The sequence below is a fragment of the Stegodyphus dumicola genome, chromosome 3, assembly GCF_044657685.1.
Source record: "Stegodyphus dumicola isolate Sdum_Otavi_A_Nest chromosome 3, ASM4465768v1".
NCBI classification, from domain to species: Eukaryota; Metazoa; Arthropoda; class Arachnida; order Araneae; family Eresidae; genus Stegodyphus; species Stegodyphus dumicola.
The window spans coordinates 91118265-91134127 of NC_140770.1; the positions used below are offsets into that span (position 1 = coordinate 91118265).

The following is a 15863-nucleotide window of genomic DNA, read 5'->3' on the forward strand; positions in this document are numbered from 1 at the left end:
AAGTGCAAGTCTTCTTCTTTCACCCGAAGTCTAAATCGAATTATTTTTCTGATTCAAATTAAATTTTAACAAATACTGATAAGGGGTTCTTCTGATTAATTCAGAGAGGTCGAATAAATTATAGAAGTTAATTTATCTGATTTCATGAATCAAAATTAAGAAATTTATACATTTGATTTTATATACATGTTTTCATTCATTATTTCAATGTAATCTAATGGAACTGAATTAAAAAACTTTAAGATGCATTTATTTTACACACCGAATCAAGATAATACTTCTATCCGAAACTTTCAAAACAATTATGGCACATAGGTTTTTATAAACTTTAAATTTCGCTTTTTTAATTTCAACATGGAGCTTTGCATCTAATAAATTATATGGTTAATATTTACTTTAAATTGTTTGTTGGTGCAAATATAATAATAAAATTAGCCAACATTCAACCTTCCATGCGTTTCGAAGGAATCTGGTACAGGTCTGTCTTCTTTAAGAATCCAAATGATTCTCTAGCATTTCGTTAAAAATACATCATTCAAGGAATATATTTCTGGCAATAATTTGTTTCCAGAACTGCAAAAATAATTTTGCGCTTTGAAGAGTAAAGAACTAAGCCAGATTCCTTCATAATGAATAGCATTCTATTGCTATTAAACTAATGCTCATCCGAGGCTGAACTCTACCTTATTTTAAAGTTGGATGTTTTCTTTCTAATCGGTGAGATGTAATAATTTGGTGAAAATGTTAGTTTGTTTATTGTTTAGTTTGTTTTGGATTTACGTCGAAAAATCCCTTTAACCTAAACAGTGCAGAAAAAAGTCATTGAACCGTTGAAAGATTAGTCCAAAAGAACCATTGAAAGAATGCAAAAATTAGTCAGTCTTTAAACCATTTGTTTTTCATTATTAAATCATTTATAGAGGGGAATGTGTTTTTAACACGGAAAACCAGAAGTTTAAGTATATTTGAATCAAAAAAGGATTAAAATGTTAAGCAAATCTCTTAAGAAAATGACACTACGCAGTTTTTCGATGTAGTTTTCACGTCAAAAATTTATACAAAATATGTCAAAAACACATTCAAGTATTCCAAGAAGGAGTAATTACTTTTCGAAAATTTAAGATGAGATTACTCATTACCATTACTAAGAATCAGGGTATCTTTCATTAGCAACAGGTTATAAGGTATTTCTCCCGCCTAAGCATGTCTTCGTGGTATAGTAGTCAGCACGCTCGACGCTTATTCGAGAGGTCCGTGTTTCGAGTCCCGGTGAGAGCATTGCTCATTTTTCATCTGTCCTGCTTCGAAATAATCTAATGTCTCTACAGTGGCGTCCGAACTAAAAAAGGTGGTCGATGATGATTCTCCACCACCAGGATTTGGCGATTGAGTCCCCTTATCTCCTGTCACCCTTTAAAAGGGGGAGTATATAAGGTATTTCTACCACCTTCTTAGCATGCTTTCGTGGTGTAGTGGTCAGCATGCTCGACGTGTAATCGAGAGATTTGTGGTTTGAGTCCCGACGAAGGCATTGCTCATTTTTCATCTCTCCTGCTTCGAAATAACCTAATGTCTCTACAAATAAAAGTAATAAAAGAATAATATTACCATTTCGAGGGTAAAAAATGGAATGATAGTAGTTGCCTGTTTGAGGCAATAGAATAACACTTTAAATTTTCTGAAGTGAATTTGTATATTTTAATACTGCCATGTGGTCGTATTACTAATTCATATGCTTTAATAAGTAATTAGTTAAGATATCATGTACCTATAGTTATGTAAAGTATTATTTTAATACCATATTACTAACCATTTCATATTGGGACAAAAACTCTCATGTCAATTGGGATAGTTTAAAAGTTTAATTTATATATATATATATTGCTTTTAGAGCATAATGACTACCACATTTGTTACCAACGGAATAATGTCTAGTACATACTTTAGCCAAGCCACGGGTCACCGCGTGACCCATTTCATAATTTAAAGTGACTCACTTGAGTTCCAAAACTAAAGTATAATACATGAAAATAAATTATAAAACATAAATATGAAACGAATACTTGAAGAATGCATAAAAGACCGAAAATAAATAATAACATGATCATTTTTTTTATTACGAAGTTGCAGTAACGAATATGTATTTTTATTTATAAAAAATATAAACTATAACATAATTTCAAAGAGAAACCACTAAGTTCGCCGACCTATAATCCGTAATTAAAAATAATGCAATTGCCATTTTGCCCGTATTCGGTTCAACTTATAAAATGAGAGCAAATATTTTCACAGATGAAATTTATTTTAAAAAAGAACAGGAGCAGCTTAACTACTGAAAATTCAGATGCGTCTTAAGACTGCTGACTAAGCCAGACCTGACTAAATTGATGTCACAAATTCAATATCAAGGGATCCACTGATATCACAGAGAAAAATAAATTCCTTTCTGTTGTGATTATTTTTATAATAGTTAAAATTTACGTATTAATTTTTAAAGTTTTAAGCGTATTGTGATTATTTTCGCTATAAAATTTATCTTATTATTCATTAAGAACTTAACCATTGACCCGAAATGTCTTCTTAATATACGTATTTTGGTTGATTTTGACCCGCAGCCGAAAAACAGTTGCTGACATATGGTCTAATACTTATATTTTTTAAGTTCACTAAATGAGAATTCTTAAAAAAATCATAAAATTATGTATAAGATTACGAGATAGAAGAAATTTTGCTTTCAAAGTAAACATTCGGTGGTAATACATAACATATATATTTATTTGATGAGTCTTCCTTTTGATAATGGCTCATCCTTTTGGTAATGGGATAACCAATTAGCAGCTTTTCCTTTCGATAATGGAGAGGCGTTTAAAGCAATAAAGTGCCTATTATGTAGTGCCATGGCTATGCCTCAGAGGATATGAAATTCAAGAAAAATTTTATAAATATTTTTACTTTTGAGAATGACATTGCAGGGTAAGGACTTTCGAAGATTTCATGTTATGTTATTTATAAAAGTGTTATATGTTTTCATGTTATTGTTTTCAAAAATACATGCTTTCGTATATTGTCACGTAATATATATTTTATGCAAAGGAAAATTTTACAAACGTATCAAAAGAGGCACTAGAACTGCATAAAGGAGAGAAAGATGGAAGAAAAGACATTTTGGAAAATTAATCTATTGTTACTTCCTGTGAAGATACACTATTTCCTCTTTATGGCAGGTAATGGATTCTTTTATCTTTTTTTTTCTCTTTTTAATGTCTATGCTAAGCTAAATTAACACATTTTGAATTGGGTAAAAGCAAAAATAGAAAGAGCTCTGTGAGTGAAATTTAGATTATGAAAATGAAAATCAACTTTCTCGGAATCATTGATAGAGATATCTACGACAAAAGATAAGAGAGTTCTTAGAAATGTTTTTAAAATTAACTGAATGCTTTATTCATTTTTATTTCAACTGTGCAAGATAAATAAAACATAACTAAATTAAAATGTAATACAAGAAAAAGTTCATGAAGTTGTGGGATAAAAGCAAATATTTTTAATGCAGAAAATTACATAGTTGAAAACTTTACAGCTTAGTTTGAACCATTCACCGATTTATATGAGTTTTACATACATGGTATCCAATAAGTATGGGTTATTACATACGTACGTGCACACGTTTAGGATAAAATTGGGTTATTACTTGCATGGTATGTAATAAATATGGATTATTACATGAATACATACATAAATTTAAAATAAAATTCTAACTTTAATCTGTAACAATCCTTAACGTAACCCATTTCTGTCCAGAAAATTGTCATGTACTTTATAGTTAATCTTTCTGAAATGCATCATTTCAAATTAATCCTCCTCATACGGTTCTTGTAGCATTAGACAATAAACAGAAATGTTATGTATACTGCGAAAAAGAAAAATAAAGGGCAGTTCTATTTCTCCCGCTCTACTGCGTCGATTGACGAAATTCAGCTTGCGTTTTTCGTCTCAGAAGCGCGACTTAGGATATGTATTAGCTTTATATATAGCATTGTTCTAATATAGGTATTTTGACACAAAATCGGACCTTTTCTGAAATGACATAATTTTTTTTTTATATTTCGATTTTACGACTAAGATTACGATAAACTGCCAAGTGTTAAGTTTTGTAAAAATCGCAGTAGTTTTTAAAAAATTATGTCTCAAAATTTTAGATCCTTAATGTTAATTGAATTTGGTATATATATATGTGTGTGTGTGTATACTAGTTGATACCCACCCGCTTTGCTGGACACAATATCTATTTGAATGTAAACCTAGACTTCTTATATGGACGAAATGTGTAATTTCGAACTGAAAATTAATGTAAATTTTTTTAATTTAAAGTCGGGAAATATACTGCCAGTCAATGAATCTGTCATACACTGATTTCCACATCCCCATGAGGTACTGTGTATTGGGATGCGTTCCCATTATTTAACGTGGCGGGATCCCCAGTAGGTCTACACCACGAAAAATTGCCAACATAAAACTAAGGTTTATATATATTTAACTAATTCAGAAGTCAAACAACAAAAATATAACGCTGATTTTTGTTGTGATACCAATTTAATAATTTTAAAGGAAAATGCATTCATTGGCAACATTGTATTTTATATCTAGTTTTCACAACAATAAAAGAAAATTCTGAATTCGGATTTGAAAAACCAAATGTATGAGAAACTTCTACTGTATAACAAAATTCCATTTTGGACAGGATTTACGTAAAATCCATTCCTAGTGCGCGTCTACGTCGTGGAATGAGTAGCTATGCCAAATTTCAAGCCAACAGGGTGTATAGTTTCGGAGATTTTGTGATGAGGCAATGGTATTTCGCTTATGCACTCTTAGACAAAAAAAAAAAAAAAAAAAAGTACGCACCACGACGCACCGGGAAGATATAAATCAAATTGGACACAAATTGATATGCATACAGGTTTCGACGGAAAATGCAAAATTTTACATTTTGACTGCCAATGAATGAACGGTTGTCGCTACAGTGCATCTGATCTGCGCAATTGGCAGGATATTTAAGAGGAGAAATTACGATTCCGGGTCATAAATTCTGCACGAATTTCATTCCGTGTACTCTGGTATAGAGTAACTATGCCTCGCATACAGGTGCGCGAACGATATGCGCAGATGTCAGAATATTAGAGAGGTCGTGTAGTTGGGCTCAAAGAAGCCGACTGGTCTTATCGGCGAATAGCTCGACATTTGAGCAGGAGCGATGCCACAGAAACGACAGAACGTGAAAACCGAGCAACTGTCAGAGTGGCACTCACAGCCCCAAATGCATCATTATCCTCAATTGTACATGCAACTAGTGCTTCAGTGACCGCAAGGACCATTCATAGACGGCTCACAGAAAGGGGAGCTGAGGGCACGGCGCCCCTTGCGCCGACTACCATTGACCTCTGTACAACGTCAAGCCCGTTTGCAGTGGTGTCGGGCTCATTCGCACTGGAATGTCACTGACTGGAGTAGAATAGTCTTCAGTGATGAGTCCCGCTTTGAACTGAGCTCCGATGACCGCTGGGTTGACCTTCATGTCACGCCACCTTGGGCTTACATTTCAGCAAAATAATGCCCGCCCCCACACTGCACTTGTTTCTTCTGCTTGCCTTAGTGCTTGCCGAACATTACCTTGGCCAGCAAGGTCGCTGGATCTCTCTCCTATTGAGTACGTTTGTAGCATTATGGGCAGGGCCCTCCAACCAGCTCGCGATGTTGACTATCTAACACGCCAGTTGGACAGAATTTGGCACGATATTCCTCAGAAGGACATCCGCAACCTCTATCAATCGATGCCAAGCCGAATAACTGCTTGCATAAGGGCCAGAGGTGGACAAACGCGTTACTGACTTTTTCACTTTGTGAAGCCACTATCACTTCAATAAATCAGCCAATTTTTCTCAAACTGTAATAATTTGTTTTTCTTTACATGTACATTACTGCTACCGATTTTTGTCCCATTCGAATAATTCCTTCTTGGTGCGTCGTTATCTTTTTTTGTCTAAGAGTGTATATATATAGATTATTCTTATATATATAGATATAGAGTGTAAATATATAGATCTTTTTTATTAAACTTATTTAATTCTTCCCTTCACATTGCAAAATTTAGGTTCATTCCAAAGAAAATTCGCCCATTTTTTATGATTTATTTTAAAATTATATTTATAAATTTTTTGAAAAACATTTTGAATTATAAGCTATAATATTTTTACCATCATCTTAAAATAGATGTATTTCTAATCATACATGTAAAAAATTTTTAATTCAAAATTTCCGAATTGAATTTATATATTGGCGCGTTTTGAAATTTCGCATATTTGTTGACAGTGATAAAACATGGGGTTTAGGCACTTTGTTAAAATTATTTCAAAGTAGGAACGATGTGACTTCCCCCTCCTCGTGCACAATGTAAAAAGGGAAAGGAAAATTCGTTGCCTTATATTAAGAAGTCCGCTAAGTGAATTATGCTTGGCGCAAACTGAAAAAATTGATTCAAGATAAATTGTTTAATTTCTCCGTAAATTTCGCACTAAATTTTACAAAATTCAGTATCTAGACATAATTTGAGTCTAAGAATCGAAATATGGAAATAAATTGCATGTAATTTCCGAGAAAATCTGATTTTGTGTCGAATTACCTGTATTAGAACAATGCTATATATAAATGTAATATATATCCTGAGTTGCGCTTCTGAGACATGAGAAACGCAGTTTGAATTTTGTCAATCGGCCCGGTAGAATGGAATATATTGAACTGTCCTATTTTTAGTCCATAGGGCCAATTTTCCCTGAAGGATTATTAATTTTGTTTTGGCATTTTACGTTGAAAACTATAAACAGTGAATTACTTTTCAAATTGTTGCTACTAAATATTATCGCCCTGTATTATATTGAAAGAAATTAAATAAAAGAAGAATCTGCATGAATGTATGAATGTTTCTCGCATTGTGATAAAACAACGGTACCTAGAGCCATCAAAATTTGAATAACGTAACCTTTCATAGAATATGGTCATGTGGAAGCCCGAGTTTGAAATTGGTTTTATTATCGATTTCATATTTTGTAACACTTCAACGAATTCAAAGCTAGCAACGGCAACAGTATACGGGGGGAAAAATTGGTACTAGTATTCGATTTTGAGGGCCGTAAAAAATCGCCAAGCTATTGTTGATGCCAGTGCTGCCAAAAATAATTGCGGCAACCCTAACGCAAGAAGGGAAGTATAATAGTAAATAACTATCTAAGATTGATGTTTTAATTTAGATGAAAGGTTAATTTCATATAATACTTTTTTATTATTATAATTTGTATAAAAAAAGGCTAAACATGGCTGAATGGAAGCATAAGAGTAAATAATTATTTTAGATCATTATTATAGTTTATATAAAAATTACTAAAGATAACTGAATGGATGCTTGCATCGCTATTTCGCTACCGAGTTATCGCTAAAGCAAAATTTCATCTCGTTGGTTGTTCAAACATAATTTTCTATAATGAATGATGCCTTTTCTTTGAAAAAATTCTCGGTAAAGTGCAGAATCACCCACTTATTTGTTTGCCGCTTTTTACAAGGGTAAAAAAATTGGATTTTTGTCAATTTTCTTTTACTTTTTAAGTGAAAATAGGTCGATGTGTACATAGATAAAGTCAAGGGTGTGCGCAGTGCCATTTTTGTGCCATTCTGGGATTTTTTTTGAAGTGAAAATAGGTCGATGTGTACATGGATAACGAGTATGTGCAATTCTTAAGAACGCATCAAGCAGTGGATGATTCTGCACTTTACCCAAAATTCTATTGCAGGCTTGTCGTCATGGGCAATTCCCAAATTAAATCCATAAGATATCAAAAAAGGATTTAAAATCAAAAAAGAATTTAAAATCAAAAAAGGATTTAAAAATGAAACTAATACTTCAGTGGTGTCTTAAGAAATATAGAAATAACTTACGCAATATGAAAACTTACGCAATATAGAACTTACGCAATATGAAATCAGCGCGTATGCTAGATATGGCGCGCTGTTAAATGGGCGCGTTTGCTAGATTTGGCGCTTTTGCGCATACATTTTCGTTGCAATTTTTTTACGGTCCTCAAAACGGAATTGTACCAAAAAATTATCTACAATGCGCGAGACTCTCTATCGAAAATTCTAAAGATATGCTCATTTAAAAATTATTTTGCGATATTGCTGTTGAACTGAATTTTTGGGTTTGAGTAGGTAGAACATGATATTTAATAAATGAAGTTAATACGTAAAACGTTAAAAAAACGCCCCTTTGGACATAATTTAAAATCTGAAACCTTTTAGATTTTTTTTCTTCTTTTTTAAGTCCAAAAAGCCTTTGTCCTGAAAGACTATTCATTTCGTTTTGCCATTTTGCATTGAAATCTTTAAAAGACTGTATCACTTTTCAAATCGTTGCCAACAAATTCTATCGCCCTGTATTATATTTGAAGTAATTAAATAATGAAGAATCTGCATAAATGTATCTATGTTTCTCGCATTGGGATAAAACAAAGGTACCTAGAGCTATCCAATTTTGAATGACGTAATCCTACTGCGAATATGGGCATCTGAAAGCCCAAATTTGAAACTTGGAATTTGTTTTATTATCGATTTCATATTTTTCTAAAACTTTAACGAATTTTTGATTAACAAACTCAACGATTTAAAAGCAAGCAATGGTAACACTCTATTGAGGGGGGGATCGTTTTATCTCCAGCGCGCGTAACTGTGTATCGGAACTTCTAAAGATATGCTCATTTTAAAATTATTTTGCGACATTGCTGTTGAACTGAATTTTATGGTTTAAGTGCAAAGACCATGATACTTAATAAATAAAGGTAATACACAAAACGTTAAAAAAACGCCTCTTTGGACGTAATTTAAAATCTGAAACTTTTCAGTTTTTTTTTTCCCGCAGTGTATATAATACTAAAATAACTTTAAAATATTCGGTTCATCTAAAGAGATTACGTAGCAACTGAAAGGTTTTAAATTTTATCCAATCTTCACCTGAAGTATTCTGACGGTGTTCAGTATGTGAATAAACTAGTGAGCTAAATTATTCATGTTAACTTAAGATTTCACACTTAGGACTCAAAATACTTGTACATTGAGCATATCTTCTGAAATTAACACATCATACAAAATATGAATTTCCCTAAAAATTAAAAATCAATCATTGAATTAATAATGCATACAAAATTTGAATTTTATCGATCAGTTCAACAGCAATTAGCAATAAAAAAATAAGCTTAAAATCATTCTTCATAAGAGAGAATGCAATATTTAATAATGAGCTGAAAATACGTTCCAATTCCTTTTGCAATTGATTGTCAAAATAATAATAATAATAATAACAAGAAAATTATTGTTATTTTTATTGTTTTAAAGTTTTTTTTCCCTTTATTTTAAATCTATTTTATTTACAGCTTTGGCATGTGCGTTACCTTTTCGGACTGTGTTTGCTAAGCAATTAGGGATCTCAGCCACAGCTATTGGAGTAATATTTCTCGCCGTTCCATTTTTGAAGATATTCACAAACCCATTATTTGGTTTTATAGTTGACTACTTTAAAAAATTTCGCTTGGTTTTAACAGTGCTTATGCTTATAGTGGCCCTGACACATGTCGCTATGGTGTTCATTCCGCCTAGGCTTGTGACAACCAGTAAAGCTGCTGATTTTACAAATTACTTACGAATCAAACATGTACATTATAATTGTTCAGAAGAAATCTCAAACAAAAGAAACATTGATCTATATATGTGGACAAGGAAAACATCGGAAATCATCAGCTTTCAGAACAGAAATCTCACTTGCCAGTTACACTGTTATGCATCACAAGGCCTGTTGAATAATAAAGAAAGTACAGACTATATTGAATTATGCGACAAAAATGTGAGTTTTATAATAGCAATTAATATTAAAATTAAGGATTGTAAACTTGAAATTCTGCCGAAAGATGAAAATGTTAGTATTGTCATGAATAATGTTTCAACAATTGCGAGGGTAAAATCTGTTAAAATTCCCGGAGAAGACGATAGAAATTTGTCCTGTAACACTTACGAGGCCAATAAAAGAAATTACCCGCCTAATATGTTTAATAATGTATCTATCTTAACAACAACTCAAACTTACGAAAATATTTCACGAAAGATTCTAAATGACAGTCACTCAACTTGGTATTTTTATTTATCTAAGGACAATGTATTCGATTACTTACAGAATGATTACACTGTATTTTCCATTAACAATAAAAGGAATTTCATTGATTGTCATTGTAAAGCACAGCTTCAATGCTTCATTAAAGACTGCCATTTTAATTTAAAAACTACACATTTATTACTTGATGAACATAGAGATGATAGCGAAGAGTTTCTTTCTGAGCAATTCTGGGGGTTATTTATTCTTATCGGTGTGTCAAGTGTCACTTTTTGCGCTGTTATATTCCTGATGGATGCTGTGTGCTACGAAATGTTAGGCCACAGAATTGATTTGTACGGACAACAAAGATTATGGGGAACAATAGGTTGGGGCATTGGTGCTCTAGTAGGAGGATACCTCAATGATATAGCAAGCGTTTCATCAGTAGATATAGATTATTCTTTTAGCTTTTATTTACTTGCTGTTTTGACATTGTTAGATTTAATTCCGGTTTGCAAACTTAAAGTAGAAAATGTGCATTATTCACTTCACATTTGTAAAGATGTCGGGTTGTTGTTGTCTAAACCATCAGTTGTCTTCTACGTTTTTATTGTCTTCGCCATCGGTGTTCTTTCCGGCTTGATATGGAACTACCAGTTCTGGTTTATGGAAGAAATCGGAGCTAGTCAAGTACTTTTAGGCCTTTCTCAGACATTCGAATGCATTGTAGCTGAGTTGCCATGCTTCCTTATATCAGGATGGATCATCAGAAAAGTGGGACATATAAACTGCAATAGTATAACTCTTCTGTGCTTTGGTCTTAGATATCTATGTTTTGCATATATGCAAGATCCATGGCTGACCCTTCCAGTAGCACTTCTTCATGGACCAACGTTTGGAATCTTCTATTCCTCAATGACGATGTACGGTAAAAGTGAAGCACCACCGGGTACAGAAGCTTCAGTTCAAGCTTTACTAGCCGTGGCATTTGAAGGTGTAGGTAAGAAAATTTTAATTTCACTTATAATTACATTTTATTATAACTGTCAGTGCTTCATACTAACTGCATTGTTCTGTACTCAAATAACGCATACTTAGGAAACCACTGTGAAAATGCTGCTGTGACACAATAATATATAGTATGTATTTGTTCATTTTATATCTTGGTATAATTTTGTATATATTTGTTTCGTTTAATATTATACAAACAGAGTAATTACAATTAGAAATATAATTTATGTGTGTTGGTTTACTTGAACATAGAACTCTGAGTCTTTTGAGTATAGATTTCTGATGCATTTCTCATTGATTTCTACCTAACTAAAACTATAAACAAAAATGTAACAAAAACAAATATAAATAAATATATACAAGAAAAATATTGCTCATTATATTCAAGAAAACGAACATAATGAGTTTTTGATAGAAGAAACGGAATAGGATTCGTTGGAAGAGGTTATCGTCTAAGGGGCGAACATATAGGGATTAGTGCGAGCCTACACTGAGCGAGGATTTGATCTGCGGAAGATATTACCTCATACATAAGGAGAACTGCTTAATTTTAACTATGCTGATCTATTACAACATACATTTACAGCAAAGTGTCAACAAAAGCATATTCCATTTTATACAATATAAAAGACAAAAGCATTGTAGCACATGTAGAGGGATTCTAAAATATTTGACAAAAAATGTAAAAGAAGGTAGAGTGGACTGAAACAAGCACATTTTTTAATGGAATGTGTGTGTAGAAGAAAGGTAGCTTTCGCTGGAGTAAATTCTCATTCCCAATGCATATTTCAAACAATGTGCCTCGCTACACAAACATAAAATTCCCCGACATATGTGGAGTTGTGGATGAAAACGAAAATCTTTCTGCAAGATATCTTGGCACAACGTCTTTCCGACGTTCTTCCAGATGCTTGTATACATGTGTACTCCCAGTATGATGGAACGCGAGCTGACTTAATCAGCGACGTCAGAAATTATCTCGGCGTTACTTATGATTGCACTAGATCAAGGGTTCTCAACAGGTGGTACGTGTATCACTAATGGCACGCAAGAGAAAAATAGGCGGTACTCAAAGAAGCAAAGTATATTTAACTATTAAATACAAAAATTAAAACCCCAACATCTGGATTGAAATTTTTCTCTAACACTCGTAAATTTATATGATGTGATATTTGTTCAAAGGAGGTGGTGGTAATAGTACTTTGTAGTGGTGTACTAAAGGTTTTCAATTTTTCTTTAGATGGTACGCGTTAGTCAAAAGGCTGAGAACCGCTGCACTAGATAATTTCTTTGGCCACTACGATCAGATTTGAATATGTATAGATTTCTTTTTATAAGAGCACATTAAGAGTATGATCTGCGAAAATTATTACTATGTCCGATAAAGATCTAGTAACCAGATTGTCAGTTGCTGCTGGATATGTGCGTGCAATGCATGCGATCATTACTAATGTTCACCATTCTATGTACCGACGCTGTTATTCTTATATTCTCGTTGGTGGTTGCGCTTTCGAACACCTATCGTAAAATGTTGAATGCTTGAAATATTCATTGTTTTTTTACTTTATCTGTCTTTGCTTCCCTGCTGTTTATATCTTCTTTTGTGCTAACACTGACTTGCGTCATTTCCGCACACACATTCCATTCCAAAATCGGCTAATTTCGGTATCACCTTCACCCGCCTTTTGAGTTTTACCAAATATTTTACAATCACCCTACATAATAATTATATTGATAAATTGGACGATTACTAATTAATGTTTATTATTTATATTATTAATGAACAGCACTGAATATATTTTGAGTTTGTGTAGTGTCGATACATTCCACACTACCACTAAAAGTTGTTCACCATAAAAACAAAACATTGAATAAATTATTGAATGTATGAGTTGCATTAAGTTGCACTTATTGAATGTATATTTATTATAAAAGTTTGTAAGTTTATGATTAAAAATGTGTGATATCCATGCCAATGAATTAAAGTATGCAAGCAATTTTACATCACATTTAATATGGTATAACATTCGAATACAATTCAGTTTTCAATCTATTTTGCATCATTCAGAATAGAATAAAGCAAATAATGGTGAGAAATAAATTCTGCATAGATAGTATTTAGGAAACCGGCATTAAAATTTAATTTAGTCTATTGTCCCAATTTTATCTTGTAATAATTTCGGATAATTTTTACTTGTGCTTATTATTAATGCGCATGTTGTTATTACGCTTGTTATTATTGTGAGTCAATTTATATTTTAAAGAACTCACTAGCTTTCCGCACTTGTGATATTAATCTTACAGCGCAGATTTTTTTTTTTTTTTGAAGTGGGAGTAAAATTTTAAAATCTTCAGTATCTTAAGATTACTTCAGAGATAATGTGTTTTATGTTCGAAAGTTTATATCAATTTTACCACAGGGCGAACTTAAGCAATCGCTTACAGAGATTCAATTATTGAGGCACCAGTCTCATTCATTAATTCTGAGTTAGGCAGGCACCTATTTTTAATAGGCGAACGGTCGACACCTATCCCCTACGCGCTTAACCTAGGGTTAATAATAAAAACGATAGCTAGTTAAACATTTTTATTTTTAAGAAAATAATATATTAATTAATATTAAAAAAATGCTATAAGTAAATATAGAATAAAGCCTCTTTGACTAACACACCTCAAAAGCTACCGATATTTCTAAGAACACAAAGAAATATGAGTAGTTTCATCACCTGTTTAAGATGATCAGTTTCACAGACCACAATGATTATCTTCACTTGGTGTTAAAGAAAATTTTAGTCTCTTTAAACCCGAGTGAAGATAATAATATAGATAGATAGGTAAGCAAGCAGATAAATGGATAGACAGGTAAAAGATAGGTAGGCAGATAGATAGATCGAGATAGATAGTAGGTAGACAGACAGACAGACAAATAACTAGATAGGCAGACAAACAGATAGGTAGATAGATAATGTTTTTTAAAATGCATACCACAGCTCGTTGACAAATTTATCTCGCTGCATATGTGCACATTGGTGTTATAAAATGTTTTTAGGTGTTTAATTTTTTGTTGCTAACAGCCTACATTTAAAAAAATTAAATAAAATTAAAAAAAAGAGAATCCTAATCAATGACATACAGACAGTATAACATGGGAGCAAAAATAATGAATAAACAAATCAAATTAAAAAATGAAAGATGATCTTAATCACTGGCATATGTTGCTGTGTAACATGTGAACAAAAATAATGAATAAGCAAATCAAATTAAAAAATGAAAGAGAATCTTGATCAGTGGCATATGTTGCTGAGTAACATGTGAGCAAAATTGATTTGTTGCCTAAGAATAAGGACTGAATGCGTTATATTACGTCAAAATATGCGAGGGCTATCTGTGTAAGAAGAAAAATGTCTTCATGAAGAACTTAAGGATATCAAGCATGTATTTATGTTATATATGGAAAAAAAACCACGTAATTTCCAAAGCAAGCAGCTCGTGCACCCGAATCTGAACTCGGATCGATCTATCCGTGTTTTTTGATTTTACTGCTCGGGGCGCTGGTGGGCTGCCTGGTAAGCTGGTAAGCTGAGAGTAATAATATGATTTACTTTCCAAAAGATCTATTTTGTAAGCGCACGTGGAGAAGTTCCATTCGTAAAGAAAATTAGTTTGAAAACAAATCATCTGCTTTCTTTAAAAATCAGTTCATAACAAATAAATAATAATAATAACTATCTACTTGTTACAAATACCAAATGAATGAATATATAAATACACACGTAAGTATTTTGACAAAACTATAAGGAAGATACCATCGCTGTCTCCTGTTCTTCAACAACAGCAATTTTCAACTAAAGATGTTTCAGTGATTAATGTGGTCTAGCAGCAGCATAACTGCTTCCCAAGCATATTCTATTGAATTCAAATCCAAGTTGTACGCTGGTCACTCGATAGACTCTATGGCTTATGTAGGCGCATTAGATAAGGCTAGCTTTTTTTATGCATATTTTGCACCATCATCAATACAAATCACGGCGAAGGGCTTTAAAAGTTTTATCTCTATACCTTGGAGAGTATAGACTCATTCTGAGTGACGTACAGGTTAACAAGACTGACAAAGGTTATTTGTAACTAAACAAGCACTCTATCTTCAGTAAAACGTGATCTTTTCTTTTCTTTTGACATTCTCTAAATTGTATAGGGTGCGACCTTTCCCTGTCCAGTCGTCAATCATCCGGCTCTAAACTGACTAAATGGTTTTCAATAAAGAACGCAACTTTTGAGTGCATTATAACTTACAAATTTATTGACGAAATTAAGGAATTTACATATTTTGGCAGACAATAAACGTTGTATTAGATCTCATTTCATTTCTCTGCCAGAATGCAAATTTTCAGCATGTGCGAAATTCAAATTAGGCAGTAAGAAGGAAGTACGTAAAAGAAGGTTTTGGAGGACGAAATCAGAGCGTGTTCTGCCTGTTTGAAGGCCGACAACAAGCCAGAGTTTGCTTGCGCGATAGTTAAGCTGTGAAGCTGTTAAGCTATACTAAACTTCATCAATTTTAACTTTAACTTTTACTTTTTGATTTAAGCCAAGAGCAGTGGCTTCTGTAAGGACAAGTTGATGCCAACTGTTAAAATTTATTTGAGTTAACAAAGGGTTCTCTACA

General features: G+C 32.7%; 1 protein-coding gene across 3 annotated transcripts in view; it reads left to right on the forward strand.

Moving 5' to 3' along the window:
• Nucleotides 1-15863, forward strand: part of LOC118201068 (uncharacterized) — a 68986-nt gene that overhangs the window by 47817 nt on the left and 5306 nt on the right. For 2 of the 3 annotated variants that reach the window (XM_035373091.2, XM_085813062.1), the window contains exons 2-3: nucleotides 3094-3224; nucleotides 9474-11186. In XM_035373091.2, coding sequence (XP_035228982.1) covers nucleotides 3149-3224; nucleotides 9474-11186 — 1789 coding nt within the window. In that variant the 5' untranslated portion in view covers nucleotides 3094-3148. Of the gene's footprint in view, nucleotides 1-2886; nucleotides 2974-3093; nucleotides 3225-9473; nucleotides 11187-15863 lie in introns of those variants that run through there. The other variant, XM_085813063.1, reaches the window with a different exon arrangement.